The 27,215-nt window shown below is 48.3% G+C and overlaps 1 protein-coding gene across 1 annotated transcript; it reads right to left on the bottom strand.

Annotated features, from left to right (window-relative positions):
- Positions 1-2,499: 2,499 nt before the first annotated feature.
- On the bottom strand, positions 2,500-25,795 carry NSFL1C (NSFL1 cofactor). Its single transcript, XM_028118727.2, has 9 exons — positions 25,617-25,795; positions 23,148-23,245; positions 17,571-17,645; positions 14,964-15,129; positions 14,230-14,322; positions 13,078-13,187; positions 12,109-12,246; positions 5,298-5,462; positions 2,500-4,223 (listed from the first exon to the last, which is right to left on the bottom strand). Exons 1-9 carry the CDS (start codon positions 25,719-25,721, stop codon positions 4,061-4,063), a joined length of 1,113 nt encoding a protein of 370 aa, XP_027974528.1. The 5' UTR covers positions 25,722-25,795; the 3' UTR covers positions 2,500-4,060.
- Between the last annotated feature and the right edge of the window lie 1,420 nt (positions 25,796-27,215).

The following is a 27,215-nucleotide window of genomic DNA, read 5'->3' as shown; positions in this document are numbered from 1 at the left end:
CCTGCCCCAGTCATCTCTGCTGCCTCTGTCCTCGGGCCTTGCCTTTTTCACAGCAATTGTTTGGTGGTCAAGGACTGTGGCTCTGGGCAGGTGGTTGGGATTCAAACGTTGGTTCTGCCTCTTTCTCAGGGTGGGACTTCAGGTTAGTCCCTTTACCATGCTAAGACTCAGGGTCTTTCTGCATTAAATGAGCTAACCATAGTGCCTCTGGTTGCTGTCAGACTACGTGAGGTCAGGTACATGCAGGGCCTGGCACAAAGTATTGGATGCGGCTCTTATCATCAGTCATAGCTAAAGACCCGGTCTTGACATCGATGGTCTCAGGTGCTCAATATAAAGGGTAATTGGCCCTTAATACGTCCTAGTCCAGCTCAGGCAGTGCAGGGAAAGGGCGAGGGGGCATTCCCTTCACACCCTGCTCCCCCTCCCTAATACACCCATTTTTAGCTCCACCTTCTTATTGCCTTTGCTGGAAGCAACAGGTGCCCTTTGGGATGATGCCCCCCTGTGGCTGAATGAGAACCTGCTTTGGGGAGAAGGGAGGGGCTGCAGTTACCGAAGCACGACCACAGGGGGCATGCCGGACCGCGCAGTCGTCCCCCTTGAGCTGAAGAGAGGGAGGTCTTTCTCCCAGGTTCATCCAACCAGTTATTTGTTGAGGACCTGCTATGCGTCAGGCACTGTGGCAGGGGCTCAGGGTGCACGAGTGAAGAACACAAAAGCCCTGCCTTCATGGAGCTTATCTAGTGGAGGGATGAAGGAAACAAACACATAGATAGAATACATAATGCACCAGAGGGAGGTCAGAGGAGAAGGAAAATAAAGGACACGGGGGTATCAGTGACGGGCAGGGGCCAGAGCTCTCCAGGCCTCAGTGAGCAGTTTCCAGCGGTAAGTGGGGCGGGGCGGGGGGGGCGGGGGAGGACGGGACGACGCATGAGGGCTTTGAAGGAAGCGGTGGGTGTGGTGCCTGTTTGTGAACAGACTGCTGGGGCAAGGGCAGAAGCAGGGATCAGTGAGGTCGGTGCAGTTGTCCCCGGCGAGATGATGGAGGCTGGGCTGGGAGACCCCAGGGGAGGGACAATGGCTTGATCTGGGATGCACGTGCAGCTGAGCCCAGAGGACTTGCTGATGGACTGGATGTGGGGTGAGGCTCCGGGCCATGGGGACGGGGGAGAGAGAGAGAGAGGTCAAAGGTGCATGAGCTGTTCAGCCAGGGAACAGGTTGGACAGCAGAAGTCAACAGTGTGGTATCTGCTCTGCTTCCCAGTCCTGGCCCGAGAAGAGTGGACCCAGAAAGAAGGCAGGGAGGCCACAGCTAATGTCCAGGAACAGGAGCAAAACACATTTAAAGAAGACCTCCCTTTATTTGGCCCTGGGAGGGAGAAGTCCTGAAGCTGTCCCTTCTGAACATGCTGGTGGCTAGGGCAGAGGGTGCAAAGCAGTGAACCCACCTTTCTGCTCCAGCTGCTTTCCTCAGTGAGCTCCACGTCAGCTTTAAGGGGCTCCTGGTGGGCATGGAAAGGGACGCTGCTGCCCTGGAGGGCACTTTAGCAATGCCATCCAAAGCCATAGAGCTATGCCCGGCTTCCGCCCCACATGCTTGCTTCCTCTCGTGGTCACCTCCTGAGGAAGTGACCAGATGTATCCCAAACGGTACCTACAGGGTTGGGCATGGTGGAGTTTGCAAGATCAAACTGAAACAATACACATGTTGTACGGTAGAGAACAGTTTAAACTGAACTTGGTGAGGCATCATCATCACAGTTAACTTGTGTTTTTCACTCAGCGCTGAATTTTAAATATCGTTCCATCAGGACAGGTCCCATGTTTTGCAATATATCCTTGGCCCATGCAATTGCCAGGAGGTTCCCTTACCAACCACCCAATTTTGGGGATGACTCAAAATCCTCCCCCCAGATGAATGGAATGTCTAGTTGAGAACTGCCCTGAGTTCAGAAGCCCCAGAGGCAGTGGTTGTAATCTTTTAAAAAAAACCTGTGATGGACCTTTCCATCTGAGCCACCCAGAACAGAAAGCTAGGGCTAAAAACATCCTGGCCTGGCCTGGATCCAGACCAGCGTGATCTCTGGCTTGGTGGCTGGCAATCCGTCTGACCTTGGGCTAGACACCCAGTCCGTCTGAACTGTGGTGGCTGCAACAGTTAGATTAGCTGCCTCACCCACTTCCCCAGGCTAGGTGGGAATGTGAAGAGCCCTTTGTAAATTCTTCCAGATGATGCAGGTTCTACGCGGTGTTTTCATGATCTGGGTATGTACTAATTAATGTAAGCAGAATTAAAGCAAGCAGAGTGTACTCATACAGGGCCGGGGCTTGGGGTGTATACAGATACAGGCCACAGCGGTGAAGGGCACGAGCCTTGGAAGCAGACAGTACCTTGCCACTTACCAGCTGTGACCTGGGCTTTAGGTTTTGCGCTGTAGTAGTTACTGTTATTACAGTCCTTCAGAGCAACCCATTAAAAAGTACAAAACTCTGTTGTCCTCATTCTGGTTTTTAATGGTCAAGGTGACAACAATTTACAAAGTTTTTCCAGACCCGCATTTAGTTTCCATGGTCACCTCTGCCTGCCAGACACGCCGTGGACCCTGCCCTGGCAGGCCCCCGCCAGTTGGGGGTCAGACACACCAAGCCACATCCCTTTCTCGGGATGGGTACTGGGTGAAAGCCCAAGCCCTTCCCTAGCTCTGGGGGGACGCAATATTCTTGTCTCGCTGCAGGGGTGAAGCACGAAAGAGAAAGTGTGTGGTGAGGAGTGCCTGGGAAGAGGGCTGAGGCACATTATTATGATTCAAAACCAGGAGACTCTGAGTCAGTGCTGATTTGGAGTCTGTGGTTCAGCTGATAGGGTGGTGGAAGGACTTCTATCCAACACCCCTGTGATCCTCCTCTGCCAAACTCGCACAGGAAGCACGCTTCTGGGGGGAGGCCTCTATCGGGGAGCTCCTGCTGGGGCTGCTGCCAGTTGGAAGGCAGCAGGGCAGAGAACTGCGCACAGGACCTGCACACTAGAGCTGTGGACACTGTACTCGCCCTCAAAACAGACTCAGCAGGAGCCTCTTGCAAACGCTCACACAGTGGAAGCGGCTCGTGGCACAGGGAACCCACCTCTCCTTCACCATTTGGTTTGCTCTGCACAGTGAGTGGACAGCTCAGGGACGTCTCAATTCCGCTCCTCTTCTAGGCCAAGATGCCCTACTCTGCCCTCATTTGGGCTGGCAGGAGCTGCTTCCCAATGAGGAGACACCCTGTCTGTCTCCCAGGTACAGATCTCTGCACATGGAGTAAATAAGGCAATGGCAGAGCGGCTGAGAATATCAGGGTGCGAGTAGCCCAGATGAAGGAGGAAAGGGCTGGGGCAGGCGGGTATCATCAGAATCCCAACTGGCCCAGGCCCAGGGAGCTCGAATTTCCCAGAGTTTGAGTGAAAGGAGCACAGGGAATTATTTACTTTCACTTGAAGGGCTCGTGTGCATCTAGACCTGACCTCACGCTTCAAGCACTCCTGCTGTTGCCGTCTGATCCAGTCAAGAGGTTTGTTCTTGTGGGAGGAAGTGGCTACAAAGCCTCTTTCTTCAAGTGCCTGCCTCCCTTCCCAACAAAGGGGGAAACCCTCCACTAGTCATCTCAGGGATGGTGGGTGGACACTAGTGGATGGGTGTTGTGGGCCACAAGCAAGTTTTAAGCAGAGATGATGGAAGGGAGGTTCCTCCCCACATACCCTGGAAATTAATGTGATTTTAAAGCAATCAAAGCCGGCTTCAGTGGGAGAGGTTCCGTACAACATGCTGGTGATAGTCCTTCAATTTTTTTGGTTATTTTTATTTTTTTCTTTAAAGTCCATTGATCGTCACAAAAACCCAGGAAATGCAACTAAGGAGAAAACAAACGTCCAACCGAGATCTAAGAACCCAGAGCTACGGAGGAGACGTGGCACTGGACTGCTGGGTGTGCGGGAGGGGGTGGGAGGGGTGGTCCCACGGGGCAGCTGGCCATGGGAGACGCAGGAGGGAGATGAGGCTGCCGGCCAGGCAGGCGGTTATGTTAACCGCTGCACGATGACAGCGTTGAGCAGGTTGGCTTCCTTCAGGGTCTGGCTCTCGTCAGCCAGCTCTTTGTTCGGGAAGGTAGTCATGAGGACAAAGCTGGTGGCAGCCATGGCCGGCCGGGCGTCCACGATGAAGAGTCGGATGTCGCTGATCCTGGTGGAGTGGGGGTGAGTGGGGAGGTGGGTAAGCAGGGCCCTTCTCTGCTGTCCACGACCCCTGGCCATCCTTTTCCACAGGGCAGCCAAAACACTCATTTGGAAGCACATCAGATGTCACTTCCTTGCCTAAAAACCTTCACAGCTGCTCGCCATCTCTTGGAATAAACACCAACCGCCTTACTGTGATCCCAAGCCCTACCTACTTTGACACCACCCTCCTTCCCCTTGTTCTCTATCTTCTTCCTCCTAGATTTTCATCATGCTGGGCTTTCTGCCCACACTGGGGTCCCTCCTCCTAGGGACTCCCCTGCCTGACCCATCTCCTGTAATCCTAATCACACTCGTTTCACAACTTAGCCCATATGACACCCCTGTCAGCACTCAAGGACTGTCAAGACATTCCCTAGGCCCCACATGTGCTTCCAGTTTAGTTGGCCTGTGACTGATGAAATTTAAATACCGCTATTCTAGAAAAAGGAGTTGCCAAATACCTATAATACCAGTAACAGTCCTCCCCTCCTAATCTCTTCAATCTCTCCGTGCCTCAGTTTCCCCATCTTTAAAATGGGGTTGGCACAGTTAGCTTTGATCCAGCCTAGATGATCTGAAACAGTAGAGCAGGTGTTCTAGTATTCTCAAAGGGCAGACCTAGAAGAGACTTTCACAGCCCAGTGGTTTTCAGAGACCCCCTGGAGGGGGCTGGGTGGAGGAAGCCAGTTGGAGGGGATGCCGGCACTGTGCCCCCCTCCCCCTCCATCAACCACGCCAGTTCAGATTTTATTCTTCTGCACCTGGACTTTACCATGAAATTTCCTGTGAACAAATACTGTGTGTGGGTGCTAAAAAGACCCTGAGAATTCCAATCCCAATTTTACAGGTGAGAAATGAGACCCAGAGCAGGGAAGTGAGCAGTGACTGGCCTCACTTAATGCAAGAGCAGGGACTAGAACCAAAGGCTTCAGACCTGCAGACCTTCCCATCCCACTGCCTCCTTCGGGGACAGCATGGCGTGCCTGCTGGTGTTTAGGGGGCCCTCCCAGAATAAGTGAGGCCAGATGGCGCAAGGCACCTGTGGCTGTGGTTAAACTTCTGCACCAGCCTCCCGCCGTCGGCGAGCCGAATCTGGATGTTTGTGGTGGGCTGGGACTCGTCGATTGAGACAGAAGAGCTGGCTTTGGCTTCGTTTTCTGCCTGCTGTGCTGGAGAGCTGGTATTCAACACCTGGGGGGCCGTGCTGAGGAGAGAGGAGCATGTCAGGCCGCACAGAAAAACAAGGGCCCTGCAGGAGGGCAATCCTGCCTCGGAGTCAGCCTGAGCACTCGCTGTGTCCGGGACTGGGTCTGCCGCTGCTGCCACAGGGAGCGACTGAGACAAGCCCTGCCCTTGTGGCACCTACCTACGGGCCCAGCAGAATGCGCTCAGGCCCTGAGCTGCTGCTAGCTTCCTCACTCCTGAGCAACCTGGGGCAAGTGACTCACCCCCTTCTTCCTGGGTGTCCTCACCTGAACAAAGGCTGAAAGGGAGGAAAGCAGTATGCATGACAGCCTGCAGCGGGACCAGACCAGGCTGAGTTTTAGCCTCAACGAGAGAGGGCAGTCCAAGTCTGCAGCAGAGGAGGGCCCAACACAGCCTGGCAGGTGACTGCCGGGATGCAGGGACCAGTCCAGACTCCTTTCCTGTCGCAGAATTTTCAGGCCTGCACTCCCTAGTGCAACCTTACTCATGTGCACATTTATTCTCCTGTGTCAACTATCAGAAGGGGGCAGAGATTTCCCACAAGCCAACCAAGTACCCCGCACCATAGGGATTGTTTACACAGTAGGAACAGGACATGGTGTCTGCTCAGTGCTGAACAGTGGTTCAGAGCTCAGATCTTAGATCAGATGGACCGGGGTCTAAATTCTCCCACTAGCTCTGTGGTGCTGGGCAAGTTACTCAAACGACCTTAGTGTCAACAAGAGTAGTAACGAGGATCTTGAACAAGGGTTAAGGCTACGTGCCTTACTCAGTTTCTGTGAGAGCTATAAAGGAGAGAGCTACATATAGCACTGACATATACAAAATGAACCCCCAATTCTCGGGGTGCCTTGGCTGGCTCAGTCAGTTCAGTGCCCTACTCCTGATTTCTGCTCCGGTCATACCTCAGGGTTCTGGGATCGAGCCCCACGTTGGGCTCTGTGCTCAGCGTGGAGTCTGCTCGTCCCTCTCCTCTGTCCCTCCCTGCTAGTGTGCACGCTCGCTCTCAAATAAAACCTTAAAACAAAAACAAAAACTCCCAGTTCTCCCCAACTGTTGGGAGGTTTCCTCTCCTGTAAACGCCCGTGCATCTCACTCCCAGCCTTCCTCTTAGCAGACACCCGAGCCCAGACCCATGCAGAGAAAAGGCCATGAGATGCCAGCTTGTTTGCTTCCCCAAGCCTCTAATTACATCAGTTCTTAAACCTCTCCCTTCCCCCTGGATCTTTATAAGCTAAAAACGGTACCTGTAGCAAATCCAACAGAAAGTGCTTTCCCAAGTCTGTTTTCTGGGACCCTAGTCCCTCTACAACCCAGGAAGATTGTGGAAATGCCACATAACAAACTGGAAGCATCAGAAGCCACTTGCATATTAAACGTCTTGAGAGACTGTGCAGTTAAGGCAAACTTATTTAACCACCACATCCGTTTTTCATGGGATAACTTGTTAAACCTCCTGCACACAGAGTGTGTCATGTGAAATACTGCCCCAGAACACACAGCTAGCTTATTCTGTTCTGTAAATGTGAAAATGAGGACTCAGAGAATCACCAAGTAGAGTTCAGGAAAGAAGCCTGACCACACTTACCAGCCGTGAGAGGAGCTGCTTCTACGCATCAGCCTCCCAGCACGTGGGACTCAATGTGGGCCAGGGCACACAGAGAAATCACACCACCACAGACTTCAAGAGAGGCTCAGAAACAGTGGAAAGTCCAACGTTATGTCTGTAAATGCCTAAGACTGACTCTGTTTTGCTCAGGAGTTTCATGGGCGTTAGGTCAACTGTCTAATTAGACTGTAGGTGGCCTGTCCCTCGTGGGACTCAAACGTGGGCCAGGGCACACAGAGAAATCACACCACCACAGACTTCAAGAGAGGTTCAGAAACAGTGGAAAGTCCAACGTTATGTCTGTAAATGCCTAAGACTGACTCTGTTTTGCTTAGGAGTTTCATGGGCGTTAGGTCAACCGTCTAATTAGACTGTAGGTGGCCTGTCCCTCAACTGTTTATGGAACACTTCCAAGGACGGAACAGGTATTCAGTGAAGCTACTGCCTGCCAGAAAGGGAACTCTCACATCTTCAGTCAGGCCTACAATGAGAGAGAAGCTATTCTAAGACAGCCCAGAGTATCCCTTTGGGCAAGGGTGGGGAAGGCAGGGACACGGGAATGGCGTTCACTTTGCGCACGCACTGTCTCGGGGGGGTGTGAAAGCCACAGCCTCATGACTCAGCACAACCGTCCTTTGAGATGGGTATGGTTTCCATTTTATGGAAGGGAAAACAGCAGTGCATGTTGTAGGGTAGTTTCTCAATTTTTAAAAACTTACGTGACGAACAAGCTTTCTCCCTCTATGTTCTGTGTTCCTACCAGCCAGGACTTTGCCATGCTTCACTTCACAGTCTATGGTTTACTTTAAGAAACAAAACTCCTTTCTCAAACTTGTTCCCAGCTCCCAGAGAATCTGATACACCCTCACTCATGAGCTGGGTGACCCTCAGCAAGTTAGTGAACATCTGGGCTTCTCAATTTCCTTTTCTGTAAAAGGGGAATACTACCCCTACCCCACCTCTATACCTCTTAGTGCAGGCAGTCCACTACGTGGCAGCCACTCCTATGAAGGAGTTAGTGTGATGGCTGGAGAAACAGCACAGGACCGGCCATCACCAAGCTGGGCCCCAGGCTGAGTATTTCACACAGCGGTTCATCTAATCCTCAACGGCGTGTGAGGTAGGAATTCATCATTTCTACTTTACAGGTGAGGAACCTGAGGCACAGTAGGATTAAGCAATGTACCCAAGACCTCAGTGTTGGTCTGAGGTGAAGTCAGGACACAATCCAAGCTGCCTGGCTCTTGTCCTGTGCTCTAACACCTGCCATACTCTCCCGTCAAGCCTTGGAGTCAGGCAGACCTAGACCTGGACTTATGGAACACTGCCCCCAAGACACAGTTTGCTCGTTGATAAAATGGGAGTTAAATGAAATTTCTGGTTGAGATAATAGCTTAAAATAATGCACCGTATCCAGCATATACTAGGAACACAAACAAATGCCTATGTGGCTATGTAAGAACATCCCAGATGCAATGCAACATGGCAGGTAAGAGCAGAGACTGGAAGGAACCTATCTCTGCACTGACCAGCAGTGTGACCTTGGGTGTGACCTGACCTCTTCAAGGCTCAGAGTCTTTATTTGTACACTAGGGATTGAAACAGGATTAAAGATGATAACATATATGAAATGCTTACTCCAGTGCTTCGCTAACAGCAGAAAAACACTCTAAAAGCTGATTACTATCATTCCTCAGGACCTTGCCCCACTTATATTGTCTACATTCTGGACCCAAATCAGCTGGAGATGTTACTGCCTAGCCATGGGCTGCAACTGGAAGGTCACCTAAGGGGTACTCCCAACCTACACAGGCTTCAAGGAGGGTGAGGACTGGAGTAGGAGGAACGTCTATACCAGATCTTATGGTTCTTATTTGTAGCAAGACACTCAGAAAGTAGTAGGTCCAAACTGCTCTAGTTGTGCACGACAGCCACGTGCATGGGTTCAAGGGAGCTCAGCCTTGGGTTTGGTGTCTCCGGAGAGCTAACACTTGAGCCATTCCTCGCAAGGAGTGGCTGGGTCATCTGAGGCAGTGAAGGCACTTCACCCAGGGACGGGAATGGTCAGATCAGACATCCAAAAGTTTCTTTACTATCTCACTGCAAACACCATACAACTCACAGGGCAACAGAGCCTCACCCAGATCAAGAGCCTGAATCACCCAATTGCTCATTTCCTTTGTAGTCGGGAATTAACGGCACTAAGGTGCTTTGTTGTCACAACTGTTAAGTGCTGACACCTTGCCATCTCTTCACAAAATGACCACTGCAGAAAGCATGGTGAGCGGCCGTAACTCAATCTGGGTAGCAGCAAACCCACACCCCCCAGGGCGTTCTCGGTGTTTGCTACTCATTATCAAATAAATGCAGTCTTTCTGGACCTTCAGATTAGTTCCCATCCAAACAGATGGAAAACCTGTAACAACAAAGTTTAATACAACTCTTAAGAATTTTCTCAAATTTTTGAACTGATAACAGTTTACTCATTCAGATAATTGGAGAAAAAAAACCCAGGACTGATTTTTGAGGCAAACCTGAGAACATTTTCTTAAACCTTTGGCTCTTGATCATTTTAGTTGACAAGATGACAAATGGAAAATGTTGCAAAATTTATGGGGAAAACTAGAAAAAGCTGTCCATCTGGTTTAGACTGAAAAGCTAAAACCTTACTTAGCTTATAAAATTTCATTTATCTGTATAAAACATGTCTTTTGCTCATTTTTCATAGAAAGCCAAACTGGAATAAAATGAAAATGGCACTGGCAAAGAATATTTATTTAACCAGCAAAATCAAGCTCTGTCACACACCTGATTAACAAGATCCGTCTGAACTTGTTGGATTCATCCTCCACAACAATAAAATTATTTACTCCCGTCTTGCTAAAATAGACTTCCTTAGAAACATTTTAATTTTTGGGGGGGGGTGCCTGGGCGGCTCAGTCGGTTAAGTGTCTGCCTAGCTAAGGTCATGACCTCGGAGTCCCGGGATGGAGCCCCGCATCAGGCTCTCTGCTCAGCAGGGAGTCTGCTTCTCCCTCTGCCCCTCACCCTGCTCGTGCTCTCTTTCTCTCAAATAAATCAAATCTTATTTTTTTAAAAATTTTTTGAGATGTGGAGTTTTGCACAAATAATACAGACTTTCCAGTAGTAGCATTTCCCATTGGTATCATGAAACCAAACAAGCCCAAATGTATGGTGTTCTGAGTTCTGAGCCCTTCCTTATAATAGCTGGTGGGTACAAATGGATACATCCTTTTTGGAGGACAATTTGACACCATCTTAAAAATATGAAGACCTTTTGAGCCAATAATTTTACTTCTAGCCCAAGATTAGGGGGTATACAAAGATTTAATTAGAGATACTCATTGCAATGTTGTTCTTAATACTGGCAACTGTCTAAATGGTTCACAGCAGGGACTGGTTAAACTATGGCACATACATAAGATCGAAAGCTATGTTAGCATTAGAAATGAGGTTGAAGAAATACATTTACTGGTACAGACAGCCATACTACTTTCATTAAGCAAAACAGCAAGTGATAAAACAGCACACACAGTTTACACACACACACACGACTAGAATACTACTAACTGGACATATCTGGATGTTAGGTTGTTTTTATTCTTGATCTGTATTTTCTATTATTTATCAAAAGATAAATACGTTTTTGTTTTAATACTTTAAAAAGACTTCTCTAGTAAGCTCTACAAGCTTACCGCGGCTGGCAGGGAAGCCGCAGAGAGGACCACTCTGAGGACAGCTATCTTGGGACTAACCCGCAGGCCCAATGCGGTAGACGAAATGAGAGCAGGCTAGACTTACTACTGGGTCCTGGGAAATCAGTCTATTGGTCTCTAATGTCCCGAGCTATTATTTTGCTCCTGATAAGGCATGAATGGCCAACAGGGAGGTCGGGGATTCCAGGAGGGCCCGGCTGAAGCTCAAAGGGTACAGCTGCTGGCAGACCACACTCTGATCCCTAAAGATGGTGATGAGGTGAGCATCTTGAGGCAGTGCCTAGCTCAAGAGCTGCCAGATCTAGGTCAGAGAGGGTGCTTGCTGTGCAGGTGTGGGAAGAAATGCGTCAGAAGGCCTGGGTTCCAATCCTGGTTCCACCACATACCAGTCATGCACCCAAGCATAACCCTTAGAGTCCCAGAATCTCAGCGTTCCTTCTGTAAAATTATTGTACCAGCAGGGAGGGTCACAATTCCCTGAGTGCCTCTTCTGTGCACAGTTCTCCCTGAAGAATACTGACCAAGTGACCCCATGGACAGAGCTAAGTGGACCTCTGAGAGAAGGCAGCCTGAGTATGGGTTGGCCAAGGTCTGGTGGGAGAACTCTGCCTATCAAAGGCAAGAGTGACTTCGACCAATCAGATCGTATCAGGGATCTGAATGCAAGATGGAGGCAGCAGCAAAGGACACAAGGCAGAAAAAGTCACAGGAAGTGACAATGAGTGTCAGGCAGGGCCAAAGGAGAAGAGGTAAGCACCGCCATAATGGTGGGGCATCAGCCTGCTCAGGGCAATAATGTCCCTGAGCTTCCCTGGATCCCGAACAAAGCTGCTGTAAGGCTGGGTTGGGTGAGAGAGTCCAGGATTTTTCATCCCTCCAAACCCCCATTTCAGGTGACCCAGGAAAATGTGTCTGTTTCAGCCATAAGCCACGAAGGAGGTTACTACTGCCATGAACATGCTGGATTACGGAATCTAAGCAGCAACGTATTACCCTTCCTGCTCACACTAACTGCTCACTGGGGGGCAGCACTCTGTGCTCCTCACAGTGACTAAGGAGGGAAGCACTCATCAGTCACATTTTAGCAGTCAAAGGTCATATGGCTAGAAAGTGAAGAAATTTTAAACGCAGGTCTTTTAACACCAAAGCCCACGTTCTCCACACTCTTCCTCCTATACAAATGAAATATGCAGTACTCTGTAACAGTTGAAGAGCTACATGTCCAGTGAGTGAGATACAGAGTCTGCGGGTCTGGTAGAGGTACCAGCACGTCCCGCTTCCACCCGTGCTGCTCTTACCTGCCCAATTTCTGACCCTCGCCAGTGAAGGCTTTGAAGGCTCCCTTGGGTTTCACAAAATCCTCATCCCGATGGTCTTCCATGTCCAAATTCACCTGCCCACCGTGAGCTAACCTCCGTAGCTCTGCTGGCACCTCCCTGCAGAACAAAAGGCAACGCTGGGGTCCACACAGAGCAGCATGGGAATGGCAGTGATGGGGGCAAAGGGAGGAGAAACATCCCAGTTTCAAACGTGAGAACTGCTGGGCCTCCACAGGAAGTGGCTACTTTAGTGGCTACTGTCTGCCTCCCACTTGTCTCTTGCCTGCTCAAAGCCACAGTTGAGACCTCTATCTTAGTTGGTCACTTGGTTCTGTCCCAGGCCCAGAAGGGAAAAACAGACACACAAGGTTTTAGATCTGTGAATCTGTATTTCAACTGTGTTAAATCTGCTTAAAATTTTTTACTTCTTGGGCGCCTGGGTGGCTCAGTCAGTTGAGTATCCAACTCCTGATTTGGGCTCAGATCATGATCTCAGGGTCCTGAGACTGAATCCTGTGTCGGGCTCTGCACTGGGCGTGAACCTGCTTGAGAGTCTCCTTCTCCCTCTGCCTCTCCCCATGCTCACGTATGCACACACGTGTGCTCTCTCAAAATAAATAAATAAAATTTTTAAAAAATGGGGGTGGGGGGCAGTGCACCTGGGTGGCACAGCCAGTTAAGCATCCAAGTCTTGGTTTTGGCTTGAGTCATGATTTAAGGGTCATGGGATGGAGCCCTGCGTCAGGCTTCGTGCTCAGTACAGAGTCTGCTTGAGATTCTCCCTGTCCCTCTGCCCCTCCCCCCGCACTCTCCTGCTCTAAAATAAAATAAATAAATCTTAATTTTTTTTTTAACTTCTTAAATAATAAACATTTCAATCAGCCTCTTCTTTTCCATCTGCCATTCCACTCACTGACATGGAACCCAGAGGAAGGCTTCTCTGCTTACCCTCTGCGAATAGACTCCAGAAACTGGGCATTGGATGGGTCTTGGTAGCTTCTGAGTTCACCATTGTCCAGGCTGAACCCACTCTTCCAGAGCTTCAACACTACATGAACCTGTGACAATAGGAGGTAGCAGTCCATACATTGTCAGGAAACTGGCAAGCACACCAATGTGACCCTGTAAATTAGCAGGTTCTTACTATTTTCTTGTGTCATTATCAAAACACAGACAGACATACCACATACACGCATGCACGAGGAAATCTATCAACCACCAAGTATTCATCTAAAATAAGGTGACTGGCAACAGGTTAAGAGCATGGACTTTGATTTGAGCAGACCTGGGTCTACATCTCAGTTTCGCCCTCACTAGGCTAAGTGGCTCTGAGCAAGTGAACCAAGTCAAAGCTGTGGCTTATCTGTACGGTTGTCAGTGCACTTGGCTTGTAGCTCGTGCTCAACTAAACTGCCATGGCAAATTTACTCATGGGGCATTCTGCAGTCATTACAAATGCTATCTACAATCTCTGTTAACTCCCCCCACATATTCATTGGAAAGGGTCGAGGCTACAAACCAACATATTAGCAGCTGCTGCCTCAGGTGCATAGTTTTTATTTTTCTCCTTGTTCGACTTTATTTTGGAATAAAACCCAAAATGATTAAAAACAAATACATAATAGAAACTAATGGTCACAAGGCCAAACATTTGCTTCTGACATAATATTAAATTCACAAACCTCACAATTATCGATACAGTATGAGACACTTATTGGTGAGGGAATCCTATACAGAGAAAAAAGGACTGAACAATAGTAACGAACATTTTTTCAAAGTTGTGTCTTAGGCCTCCTTGGATGAACTGAAGACTAAGTTCTTTAGCCATGTCCGCAGCACCAGAAAACCCCAGAATCATGATCCCTCTGCACAAGCTTCAGTGGAATGCTCAGACAACGTCTTCATTTGTCCGTCTCCTCTGCTCAGCCCTTCTCACGAGTGCCCCGCCCAGTCAGGTAAATCCTCTCCATCTAAGGACCACAGTAAGGTGGCCTCTTCCCTTTCAGAGGCTGCTGGTGCACACATAACATGTGACCAATCACCTCTGAAAAACGGCAGAACAGTCTATGAGCTTCCCAAAGAATGAAGACGCACACTCACATCCTGGCCGGAATGCCGCCTCCTTTCTCCTGCCACGTAGGCAGACTCTTCTTCCGGTGCTGCCCCAAGGCGATAGCCACCCCCTGCAAACGGCTATAAAACACAAGTTCATAAACACTGAGGAGACAATGGTGGTGGGTCACTCAGATACAATGACATACCTCAAGCTTGTTACCTACTAGGTGCACTTACTCTGGTACTGAACTCAGAGCCACAGGGCCAGGCAGTATGGGAGATGAATGAAATGACCTGGACTGGTGAGAACTGGTGGGCGGGGGGAGAAGCAGGCAGGAGGCACCGCTTGGCTAAAGGGAAGAGCTGCTACTAAGTTCTAGTTAATTATGGTCATGCAGGAAACTGGGGGCAGGATAATACCAAAGACTTTCTGACTTTCCCAAAGACAACAGAAATCTAGAATTTATGTAACACAGGTGGCTACTAATTTAATTAAAACAAAATAAAGTAAAACACTGAATAAATCAAGTCAGCCAAATACAACATGTGTATAGGACCTGTTCCAACCCACAGGCCAAGATTTGAAAACTGCCTCAAATCTTCATTTCATGTTGAAAGGTGAAACAAACTGCATTGCTCTTGCACTTATAAGAGCAAATGAGCAATGAAAGACAAAACAAATTCAGTCACTACTAGGGTGACAAAGGGCTCCCCCCAGCCCTCCCCAGCTCCCAAAAACCAGAGTCTGGTGGCCACAGACAACAACCCCCTATGCTTACTCTCGGTTTACTGGTTTCTCCAGGGCTCTTGGTCACTCGCTCCACAGCTACAGCTCCATGTTCCTTGGCACCTTTAAAGAGATCATCCACCAGCTCGTTGGGACTCTTCTTCCTGGGAGGGCCGACAATCTGCTGTCCACTTCTCTCTGAGCCCCCGGCATAAAACCTGTACAGAAAACACGTGTCTTACACTAAACGCACTTGGAAAACATGAATACAGCATGTGCCAGGCTCTGGGCTAGGTGCTAGGCACACGAAGTAAAGGGTGCAATGCCCATCTTTAAGGAATTTACTGTCTAACTGGGGAAACAGGTAAGTAGGCAGGCAGGCATAATGCAGTGTGAACAGCAATGGAGGTCAGTAAGGGGTGCTCTGGAGCACTGAGCTGGGGAGGATCTTCTGGGCTGAGTCTTGAGGATGAGGATATGTTTATCAGGTGAAGAAACCAGGGAAGGGCATTCCAGGCATGCATGACAACATGCCAGCTCCAGAAAGAGTCCCAACTGGGAATTATCCATCCGCTGGCCAGCGCCCTTCTAGGAGATGGCAACTATGGTCACGGTCAGAAGCAGCTCTAGGTTAACAGCGGCGGCGGCGGTGTGGTTAGTACAAGCAGCTAGGCTCCAGGGTTGGCTCTGCCGCTGAGTGCCCCTGGGCAAACTGGTGCAGTGCCCTGTAGCTCATCTTCCTTATCTTTGAAATGGGAGGGAAGGACCACATGCCCTACCTACCTGCTCCTTAAGTCAGGGCCATGAGGTTCAAATCAGCAGATGTATGCAAAAGAACAAGCACAGAGTAATGCACACATGTCAGGTGGTGTGATAAAGCACGGAGAGCTCACCCAAGCTTCACCTCACCTTGCTATTCTGGTGATATCCACTGGGGGCAATGAGAAGATGGTACTGAAAAAGGTCAGGGAGAGCCAAATACAAGCCCCAAGATACCCACACCAGGCTCTGCAATGGGCCACGTATGGCTTGAGATTAAGTTAGCAGTTTTTAACCTGGTTCTGAAAACCAGTACTCATGTAGCCTGGCTAGCCACCTGCTTGTCACTCCTATTCACTGCTAGGTCAATGGCATGTCTCTCAGTGGGGAGAGCTGAGAACCTATAAAATTAGTCTCAGCCTTCTATTTCCTGACATTCCCCACTGAATGCAAGGCAAGCCACAGGCCTAGATAAGGACAACAGCACCAATGTCATCAGGTCTGAAATGCTGAGGGGCTGAGGATGTAATCAGGATGTGAAATAAAGGAAGGTCATCACCTGGAGGATGTGACAGGACAGGAAAAGGAGGCAGCGGCCATTTAGAAGTTGGGCATTCACATACTTGATGGCATTGCCTTTCACTCAAGGAGTGTAAAACTCTGAACCTTGAATGTATCTAAAAAGAAGGCTGTGAGGCAGTGTAAAGGTCACTATATGGATGAAAACAGAGAATAGAACACATGTCATTTCTCAGCCCGCTTCCCAAAGAGTGACCATGATGAGATAATTATATTTCCCTAAGAGTTACTATAATGATCATTAAGAACATCTGACAGACTGAGGCAGGGCCCATGGGGAACTAAAACCCGTGAAATGAGGCTGCAGATGAAGTTCTGCTCAGTGGACTGAGAGGTCTTTATTATGGAATCTCAAAGCCTTGGCTTGTGAACTAAGAGCCCGTGATCAAGTGCTTAAGAATATTCATTCCCTTCACCTGCACTTTCATTTCTACAAACTACCGTAAGAAAATAATCTGAAATGTAGCCAAAGATTAATATACAGAGATGTTCACAGCACTGATATTTATGATAGTAAAAAACTGTCAAAAACCTAAATATTGGACAATCCATATGATGAATTATTATTATAGTTGTTGAAAACACTAATGAATCTTAATGGCATGGAGAAGTACTGAAGAAAAAGCATTAAGCCATTAAAAACAAGAAACAAAAATATCTGTCACCATGCAAATTATAATACCAAACAAAGTACATTTATATACAGAGCAAAGACTGAATAAAAATATGCCAAAACATTAACTCTAGTTACCAAGCGGTGCATGAGTGTTACATTTTTTTCAGTACACGATTCTGTATCTTCCACAACGGACACTATTTTTATTATAGCATTCCTAACGGTTAAAAACAAACAGACAAACAGTACGTGTATGTGTGTATATTGGGGGAATACACACTGATAAGCTTTTTATTATTATGTAATATATTGCCTTTTTAATTAAAAAGAAAAACCTGGAAAGATAAATACCCAAAATATTGATACCTGGTGACCACTGGGTGACCAGGTATTGTGAATAACTTTCTTTTCCTTCTTACTGATTTGTTTCCCTTCCCCAACACTCCTTAACAAATACATGTTCTTTTAATAATTAAAAAAAGAAAAACCCAGAATACGCCAAAAGAAAAAAATAGTAACAGGGGAAAGGGATGGCTTCTAAGCTACAGGGAGTGGGAAACTGTTTCTAGAATATAACCACCCAGACTAGCCCACAGTAGTAATGGCTAATGATAACCGAGCACGTTATCCTTCTAGGTCCTTCTAGATGGTTTACACATTATCATGGACTTTCCTGTGGACTGCACCCCCCCAACAAAGACTCACCTCTGGCCCTCTTCCTCCTCTTCCTCCTCATCTTGGTCATGAATGAGGTCTCTGAAGGATGTGACCCTATTATCGCTGGAGACACAGAAAGGAGCAAAATGATACTGGGGAGAGTTAAACAAAAGTAACCCCCATTATCAGCTGCTAAGGAATTGAGGACATAGGGGTTAGATTTCTTTCTTTCTTTTTTTTTTTTTTTTGGTGGATCTAAGTGAAAGAGGGCGAGCCTTTCTATCAAAATAATGTGGCATTTTTCTTCACGGTAACGCAGGACTGCAAACAAATTAGGAAGGACTATTGTGAAATAAGATGGGAGTCCAATTTCAGCTCTCCTAGAGGGAGGAGAGGGAACAGTATGGGGTGTATGGAGATATGGGGTATGTACTACTTTAAAAACTTACAACTGGATAGCTGTTTTCGACATTTAATTCTTATTACTTTTTTTAACAGATTTTTATTATTTTTAAATAATTTCCACACCCAACGTGGGGCTCGAACCTACAACCCCGAGGGCAAGAGTCACAGGCTCCATTGACTGAGCCAGTCAGGACTGAGCCAGGGCAAGAGTCACAGGCTCCACTGACTGAGCCACCTCATCATTTAATTTTAAATACTGAACTGGATACTAGGTCTATAAAGATGATCAGACACAGTTCTTATTCTTGAGTTCCTTATAGGCTCATGGCCCCTGAGCCAGGAAACCATCTGTTAAATACTGTGCAGTATGGGCTGTGGCAGAAGGAAGCACACGGGACACATGGGTACAGAATGTCTTGTCCCTCGTGGGGTGGGGATGGCGGAATACCAAGAAAGGTTTTCTAGGAAAATGCAACACTTGGACTGTGTGCCAAAGAATGAATGGACCATCAGCCAGGTGGAGAGAGGGCAGGAGGCTGGTGGGGGTAGGTAGGCACTGCAGGAAAGTGGTATATGTACATATGCAAAGTACCACATTCCAGGAAGGACAAGCTATCAAGAAGTGAAAAGGAAATGAGTATGTGGCTGAGGACACCTCTGCTTCTGCTGCACGTTACTCAAGAGAAAGTGTTTACTGGTGTTTAGGAAAAAAGCAGAGCTGTCTGTGGGGCCAGAGAGGGCACACTAAAAATGGGTGTGAGAAGAGTCACCTTCCTCCTCTTTGTTTTACACTGTCACTTTTTTTCTAGTTTAGAGTGTCCTCAAGGAACTTAGGAATCATGAGACACATTTTATAAAAACATTTTCTGAATTTCTTAGGGCAACAGGTAAGTTCTTTATAAAACGATAGGGGGGGAAATACAGGTTTACTGAGGCTAGACCGAGAAGCCTCAAGGAGTTATTTTCTAGGGAGAAAGCTCCAGTTCAATCTTGAAGATTTATATCAAGGAGACAATCAGAGGACAGAACAGGCTTTGAAGTGCCATCAACTAGAAAGGAGAGAACAAAGACCAATTAATGTAGCAAATGCATTCCCTGCTTGAGTTAGCTGAGAGCAACCTCCTGGGCATTCCTGGATGCTCTATATGACATAGTTCAAAAGGATCCAAGTGATAGATGTGCACTATGGCCCTGAAAGGCTAATTTCACTCATTATCTTCCCAGGGGGAGTTTTCCACAGATGTTCAGGCTAACACCCATGGCGACAAAAGCCCTCTCTCTGTTGTTAAACACCTTCGAACACCACATGTACACGTGCTTGAGCAAACCACTTACTCTGGCAGCAGGTTTGATTCTTTCTCTGAAAGTTCTCACATCCAGACTCTGACACCATCTGACACAGACTCTGGTGTCCATATACCTGGTTCCAATCCCAAGTGAGCCCACCCGGGGATCTGGGGCATGCTAATGAAGTTCTCGAAGTCTTCATGTTTTCATGTGCCAACGGGGCCAATCACAGCACCAACCCCTCAGGCTTTCTGTGAGCTGTCAGGGCACTGAGCCTGGCGCAGCACACTGCAAGTGCTCCTCTCAAGCAGTGGTTCTCAAAGTGCTGGTCCTTAGACCGAGAGCATCAGCAGTATCTGTGAGACTGTGAGAAATGCCAGTCCTTAGACCTGCCTCAGAGCTCCAAAGTCAGAAACTTTGGGAGGAGTGCCCAGCACCCTGCATTTGAGAAGCTCTCCAAGTAATTCCGACACATGCTTAGAGCTGAGAGCTGCTCTGGGGTAGTGTTCTGAGAGTTACCTTAGGCGTGGACGTCCAGGGGACACCATCAATTTTAGAACACTTTGTCCTCTGTCCTCCACAAAGTGGCAAAATGTCTCAGAAATTTCAATTTTTCACCATCAAAACTCCATCTCCCAGGTACCCTGGCACCCCGAGTACACGGAAGTCCTCTGTCAGATCCGTTTTTCATAGTGATGGAAATGCTGTACCCATGCTGTCCAGTATGGAAGTCAAAGTCACAGGTGACTACTGAGTATCTGAAATGTGATCAGTATGCATAACTGAATGTTTATTTAATTTTAACTAATTTAAACAGCCACACGAGGCTATAGGCTCCTACAATGGATAGCATAGTTTTAGAGAAGCAGAAAATGGCAGTCCCTGGCATCCTAAGAAAGTATAGTTAAGTTGGATGAAAGAAAAAAAGGAAGAAACTCACCACTATCTCTTACTCTATCCTGTGCTAGGTACAGGGGTGGGAGGTGCTGGACAAGGAGGTAGTATGGGGCAGAAGCAGCTCTGTATATACACAGACTTGGACTTGAATCTGTCATAACAGGAGCTGTGAGTTACTCAATCTTTCTAAGACCCAGCACCCTACCTACTTCCAAAGTTGTTGAGGCATAACAACATAGGTTAAGACTATCTGGCAGAGCTAGACAGATGGTGGGTGCTCCTGAAATCCCAGCCCTCCCACTTCCAGGAACTTAAAATTTACCGAGGGAGAAAAAGTGAAGTTAAAGATAAGGAGAAGAGTTCAAGACGACCCACAAGAGATGTCACCAAGTAGTACCTGGATATAGTCAAAAACTGAATGAATTATAGGTGACTGGATTTCTGAGTAACAAGACCATGGCGTGCTGCCTATAGGTTGGGGATAATGCATTCAAAAGAAAAGGTAGGGACTGAGCTAAACCTGGAAGGACCCATGGGAGCTGGACAGGAAAGAGAGCAGGTATGTCCAGTTAGGTGAAAGGCTCAAACAAAAGCAGGAGAGCCAAAAATGAGGCAAAATTGAGATACCAATGAAATCAGTTTGGCTGGAATAAAGATTTGAGAAACAAGGGAAAGGGGGTAAGATAAGGATGGTAGGTTCAGGGCCAGCTCTGGAGGACCCTGAATGTCCATGAAGGGAGGCAGTACATCATTCTGGCTGAGAGCTGAACGCTGGAAACAGAAACAGATCTGCATTTAAATCCCTGTTTTACTAGCTGTGCATCTTGGGAAGACACCCAGCTTCAGCATCCTCATCCGTAAAATGGGTAGAGTAATAGTACCCACACATACAGTTGTAGTGAGGACTAAAGAGATGTACATGTAAAGGCTTAACCTAGGGCCTGGCACCTGGTAAGTGCTCAATAAACGACAGCTGTTATTACTGAGGAGTTTAGACTATCTTACAGCAATGGTTAACCTTTTTATGTCCCAAAGATCTTGGAAAATCTCTTAAAAGCTATGGATTTTCTTGTCAGAAAGGATAAAACATACACATAAAATTCTGCAACTTCAGGTCATTTATAAACCTTCTCACATCCATTCCAGATTCTAGAACCAAAGGAGGACCTCACTAACGAGTGCTGCTCCACAGCACCAGTGACGACACGAGAGAGCAGTCGGGGAGAGAACGGCAGGGGTGGGGCGAGCCAGCAGCAGGCTAAGTGTCCTGCAACAGTCTGGTCCCTCGGGGTGGGGGCAGAGGCAGGTTGCACACACAACTCCTCAGAGATGCCAGTACAAGTGTGGCTTCTCCGGTCCTTCCGGACAAGGACAATGATGTAACAGACTATGTCCTCCCTCTCTGTTTTTCTTGGCTTCACCCAACTGAGTACCATGCTTGAGGCTTACCTGAAGCAACAAAGAAAAGCCTTTAGGCCTGCAAATGTGTTCAGTCCCCCTTGGTCTTAACATTAAACTCCATTTCTTTGATTCTTTTACTTATAGATCTATTTTTTATCTTTGTGGAAAGAGAAAGGGGACACATAGAAAAAGAATGGGGATGATGAAAACCAGTGCTGATGATGATAATAATAAAAGGACAATGGCTAACGTTCTGTGTTCTACGTGCTTTGTAAGTTAAAAACTCATTTAATCTTCCACGTGGTAGGCACTGCTACCATGTCTATTTGACAGGCAAGGAAAACCGAGGCACTGAGATGTTCAGTAAACTGTCAAGGTCACGTTGCTTGAAAAGAAACAAACAAAACATACGCACACATTAAAAAAAAAATCCATGAAAAAAACAAAACAAAACAAAACTGTCAAGGTCACAAAGCTCCCAAGTAGCAGAGCTGGGATCTGAATGTAGGGAGCTGGGCTCGTAGGCTTCTGCTCCAATAAACCACTGCCTCGATAGGACTTTAAGGCTACTAGAGGAGAGAGGTACGAACATGTGACTGATACCAGAGGCGACATTTCAACTTCTCCCCCTCTATGGGTCTGACACGCCAACATCCCAACAGTAACCATGAAAGACTCACACCCAGGAAATCAGCCATCTCCCTAACAACCATGTTCCAGGTAGTAACATCCAGATGAGCCATCACCCATACCTCTGGACATGGGAGACAGGGAAAGAAGTCGAGGAGGAACAAAATCTGGGGTTAGAGCTCCTTCTTCAAAGGAGGAAATGTAATTTAAAGCTTGGATGCCCTTAGAGAGAAACACAATTTACCACTCCATTGGCAAAGAAACATTCTATCTGTATTCTGGGGTTGATTTAAAAACCAAACAAATTTTTCTGGTGAAAACATATACCAGAGAGTAGAAACAAATCAGGCTAGAGCAGAGAGGGGAGCTGTAGTTCAGACACCTTTGTAGGAAGAGGCCCTGCCTGTCTCCTGGAGGACCAGCACTGTCTCGCTCTGCAGATCACACTGCCATGGGAACTTTGGAGTTAGGTGGCTGGGACAGGGGATGCAAATGGGATCATAAAGGTTAACTCTGTTTCACCTAATCAATCTGGGAAAGAGTGGGTTACACAGGTTTATTTTCTCTTAGACTTCTAAATAGGGTAATGGGCATCCTAAAATATCAAAAGAGCCTTTCTAAAGTCATCTAGTCTAATCTTTTAAATCTACAGCCCCCAGAAAGGAAGTCCTTTGGTTTCTACTTAAAAACTTCCAGAGATGAAGAGATCACTCCTCACATTCATAAATAAAAGACCCTCAAACATCTTCAAAGTAGGTTCTGTGGTTTTCCCAGGACTGGGCCATAAACCACACTCAGGTAAGAGTTTCCACCTGAGTGTGTTGTGCCTATCTACAGGAAAGGAACATGTCATGTGAGGAACTAGTATCCACCAATTAATCTAACTTTCTTACTCCAACCCACTGGTCCGTATCTCCAGGCCTGAATCCTCCATTAAGTCAGGAAATTGCTCCTCATCACTGTTGGAAGCACACCCAAGTAGCAATAATTGAAGTTGGCCCTTACCTGGGGGCTGTGCCTCTGGACACTGAACTGGGGGTTGCCTGCGAAATGGTCACAATGTCTTCGTCCCCTCCATCCTCATAAAAGCTCGCTAGGGCGATCTGAAACAGAGAGGCAGTAACTTGGGATTCTTAAACAGGCCTTCATCTAACACATATTTCCTTTGAGTGCAAAAAAGCAAAATCACAAAGATATGGCCCACACTTATAAGGTGGTCTCTATCTGGGGACCACAGAAAATGAGATCAAAAGATAGCAAGCAGCCCAACTCTTTCTCTTCATATCATCTGAAACAAATTCCACCCACTAAGGTGAATAGAAGGCAAGAAAGAAGGCTGGGATGGAGTCACTCCTCATTCTCATTTTACTAGGAAACGTGCTCCAGTAAAAGCAGTGTACATTTATTGAGCATTTATGTGCCACATTGTTCTGAGCGTAACTCTACATGTGTTAACTCATTTAATCCTCAAAGAACCATATGTAATTGCTGTTATTATTGTCTCATTCTATAGTTGATACAGAAACACTGAGAAATTAAGAATATTGCCCAAAGTTAAGCGGTTGGTGAGTAGAGCCAGGTCCCATCCCAGGCAGTCTGCTCAGGCCCTTACTCTCAGCTTTTATGGGACAGTCAGGAGTCAGGAACAGAGAGACTGGTCCAGATTGCTATGTTTACTTTCTCACTAAGGCCCAGTTTCCTCATCTATGCAATGTTGACACTTGTCCCACCAACCCCGCACAATGAATGAGAGGACCCATCAACATTCCTGCAGAGTCATGCCTTAGCTCTCTACATACAGAAGGTATACGGGAGTCTCTTGGCCATTTGTGTTTGGTTGTTTCTCTCACTGACCTAACGGTTAGGTACTTTGTACAAAGAAATAAGAAAGAGCACTGCGGTCTACAGAGATGAAAAAGATATGGTTCCTGTCCTCAAAATCACCAGCTTTATAGTAGGCAGTGAGCCCGTGTGGGACGTAATCAGCCTGTTAGGAGCGTGCCTTCATAGGATATAACCAGTCCCCTGGAGGCAGTGTGCTGTCATAGGACACACACTGAACTGGTAGTGAGGGGGGCCTACATTCAAGTCCTGGCCCTGCCAGGCAAGTCATGTTACAAGCATGAGCGTGTTTCCCTACCTGTGGTGTGAGGAGACTGGGACTGATGACCTGGCAACTGTGTAACATTGTGAGCTTCTAGGTTTTCCAGGCCGCGGCTGCATTTTGTATTTCTGCCCTGCACAGGGGCTTCACACTGTGTGTGTGTACAGGCGTTATGCTATACCTAATTCTCTTACTCTGCGGAAGCAATTTAAATGGTGGAGTCAGCAGACCCAGTTCAAATCCCAACCTCACTACTTAATGGCTGTGGGATCTCACATATATCACTTGCCTTCTGACCTTCCAACTGCTCACCTATACAGCGGAGCTAAGTCTTCTTTACCTCAGTGTTGCTAGGATTAAACAAATCATCACCTGTAAAGTGCCCGGCACTCCGTGGTTCAGAGCCTGGGCTCTGGAATCAGACAGAACTGAGTTCTAACGCTATCTTTTCCACTTGGTAACTAGTGATGCCTTGAGCAAGTTACCTAACCTCCCTAAACCTCAGCTGCAAAATGCTAAGATTAAGTAATTTAAGACACGTAAAGCAGTTAGAACAGCACCTGGCTCATGGCAGGGAATCAAGAACTACTAATCATCGTCATCCACCCAAGACGCAGGCTAACCAAGACCATTTACGCAATTCTTTCTACAATCAATTACTGAGTGCATATTATGAGCCAGGAGCTGTTCCAGGTACGGGGGATTCAACAATTTTAAAAATCCCTCCCTCGTGTAGCTCATCTGAATGCCTTAATTAACAACTATTTAGTGAATACGTAATATGTGCCAGTACACCAGACGATAAATTCCACGAGACTCCCATTTTACAGATGACTTGACTAGGAAAGACGAATAGGCTCCAAGGTTGCGCCACCACCCTGGAGGTATTCTCCTAGGAATTGGGTAGGAGGGGGCGTGGGCCAACTCCTGGGCCGGGAGGCTCCCTCCACCTGCGGCAGGGGCGGCGTAAAGGGAAATAAACGATCACCTCGTCGCCGGCGCAGTTCCACCCCGGACCTGGTCATTCCCGCCCTAGCCCCAGCCGAGCCTCGGCGCGGCCGCCACACCCCCAGGCTCCCCTCTCCACGCGGGTCGCGGCAGTGCCCAAAGTCTCGCTGACCCCACCAGCGGGCGAGGCGGAGGGGGAAACCGAGGCCCGGCAGAGCAGGGCCGGGCCGGGGTTGGCCCGCGTTTCCCCACGCCCAACCGAGCTGGCGACGCGTGGCAAGCGGCCTCAGGACCCTGAGGCCTGGGTCGGGCCGCAGCCCGGCGGGATGACTGTGCGCTTCGGCCACCGCGGGCTTGATGCGCCAGACACCCGCCTCCCGCAGCCCCTGGCCGGCCCGACGCAGCCGGCTCCGCGCCGCTACCTGGAGGTCCCAGCCGGCCGACTCGAGGAAGAAGCGGGCCCGGTCCTCCTCGGCCCCAGTCACCGCCACGAACTCCCTCAGCGCGTCCTGTCGCTCCGCCGCCATCTTCGCTCTGTGCGCCGCCCGAACCGCTCCGGCTGCCGCCGCAGAGCCTCAGCCCCGCAGCCGCGTTCCGCCCGCCGGTCGACTCGGCCCAGCCGAGCTGCGCCCGCCCGCAGGCCCCGCCCCATGCGGTGTCTCACGCAAAGCCCTCCGTGCGGGAAACTCTCCCTGCTCCACGCCCTCTGGCGGCCGCGTCGCGGACCCGCAGCCTAAGGGCGGGGGTGGAAGCCGGGCGGAGGAGAGGCGGGGCGGGTCTTCCCCGCACCTGTGGGATGAAGTATCTCTGAAGGAGTCAGATCCACAGTTCTTCATCGACTCGTTCCTTCATTTCCTTCATTTATTTATTCGTTCATTCACTTCCTTGTTCACATATTTACTAAATGCGATCAAAGGGCCTGGTGCTTTTCCAGGGATGGGGACAGGCAAAGAGCAAAACAAAGTCCCTGCCCTCACATTCTAGGGGAAAAAAATAGACCTGGAACAACAAGTCCCTCCTCTGCTCCCAACACGAACGTGCCTCCCGGTCTCACACCGCGTAGCAGACAAAATCTCCTGGCCTGCAAGACCGGTGTGAAATACGCCAGCCCGTCCATCTCATCTCCCAGGCTTCCCACTAAGTTCCTCTGCCCCAGGCACACTCCCTTCTTGCTGCCAGGTGCGCATTTGCTTCAGAGCCTTACCAGCGGCGGCGATTCCCTTTTCCTTTGCTGGTGGGCAAGGTGTTCCCTCACTTTCTTCAGGCTCCTGTTCCAAGGGCACCTTCTGAGACCCAATCCCGTCTTTTAGGTCCTCAGCTTCTTTGCCCTCTTGTCTCTTGCCATCCTGCCTGGGATTCTCTTCTCTTCCTCTTTCCTTTGTCAGCTTCTGCACACCCCTTCCCCTCAGTTTAGGTATTCCCTCTTCAGGGAGGCCTTCCTACATCCCTGGGCTCTCTGTCAGACATCCTTGTGCATGCCCTGTGATGCCTTCTTAAGTGTTAGCCTTCCCCAAGGGCCACCATCCCTGTGACAGAAGAGGCTGTGGCTGTCTCTGGCACAATATGGCTTATCAGCACTCACTCTGGACTCAGCCTGGGGTTGAAGCCCAGACATTACTGCTTGTAGGATCGTGAGTGGATTATCTCTAGCGTCAGTGTCCTGATGGGTAAATGGGGCTCCTTACAGTACTTCAGAGGGATGTGTGAGGATCCAGCGTGAACTGCTCTGCTTGACACTTACTAAGCCCTCTGCAAATGTTAGGGGTCATTTTATCTCCTGGGACCTGCAGTCACTGGTATTAAATAGCCACTTGATGATCCTTTGCTGAATTAATGAAGGAATGAATGAATGAAACCAAGTATCTGAGCATCCAGATGAGAAATTCAAGGTCAGAATCTGAGGACAAGGATGCAGGGCAGGTACCTGGACCCTTGATGAGTGGTGAGCTGACTCTGGGATGTGATCCAATTTCAATACATAAAACTTTTCCTTTTCCATAAAACAGATGGTGGGGAGAAAT

The sequence above is a fragment of the Eumetopias jubatus genome, unplaced genomic scaffold (genome assembly GCF_037043125.1).
Source record: "Eumetopias jubatus isolate StellerSeaLion01/CBP00866 unplaced genomic scaffold, mEumJub1_p1.0 scaffold_9, whole genome shotgun sequence".
Lineage (NCBI taxonomy): Eukaryota > Metazoa > Chordata > Mammalia > Carnivora > Otariidae > Eumetopias > Eumetopias jubatus.
This window is presented reverse-complemented; position numbering and strand designations above follow the sequence as displayed.

Excerpts from the sequence above, each read along its gene's own strand:
- NSFL1C (XM_028118727.2), bottom strand. The coding sequence starts at position 25,721 with ATGGCGGCGGAGCGACAGGACGCGCTGAGGGAGTTCGTGGCGGTGACT. Across the intron at positions 15,130-17,570 it reads GAGGAGGAAGAGGGCCAGAG|GTTTTATGCCGGGGGCTCAG; the intron begins GTGAGTCTTTGT and ends TTTTCTGTACAG. Across the intron at positions 13,188-14,229 it reads GGCGGCATTCCGGCCAGGAT|GTTCATGTAGTGTTGAAGCT; the intron begins GTGAGTGTGCGT and ends CTATTGTCACAG.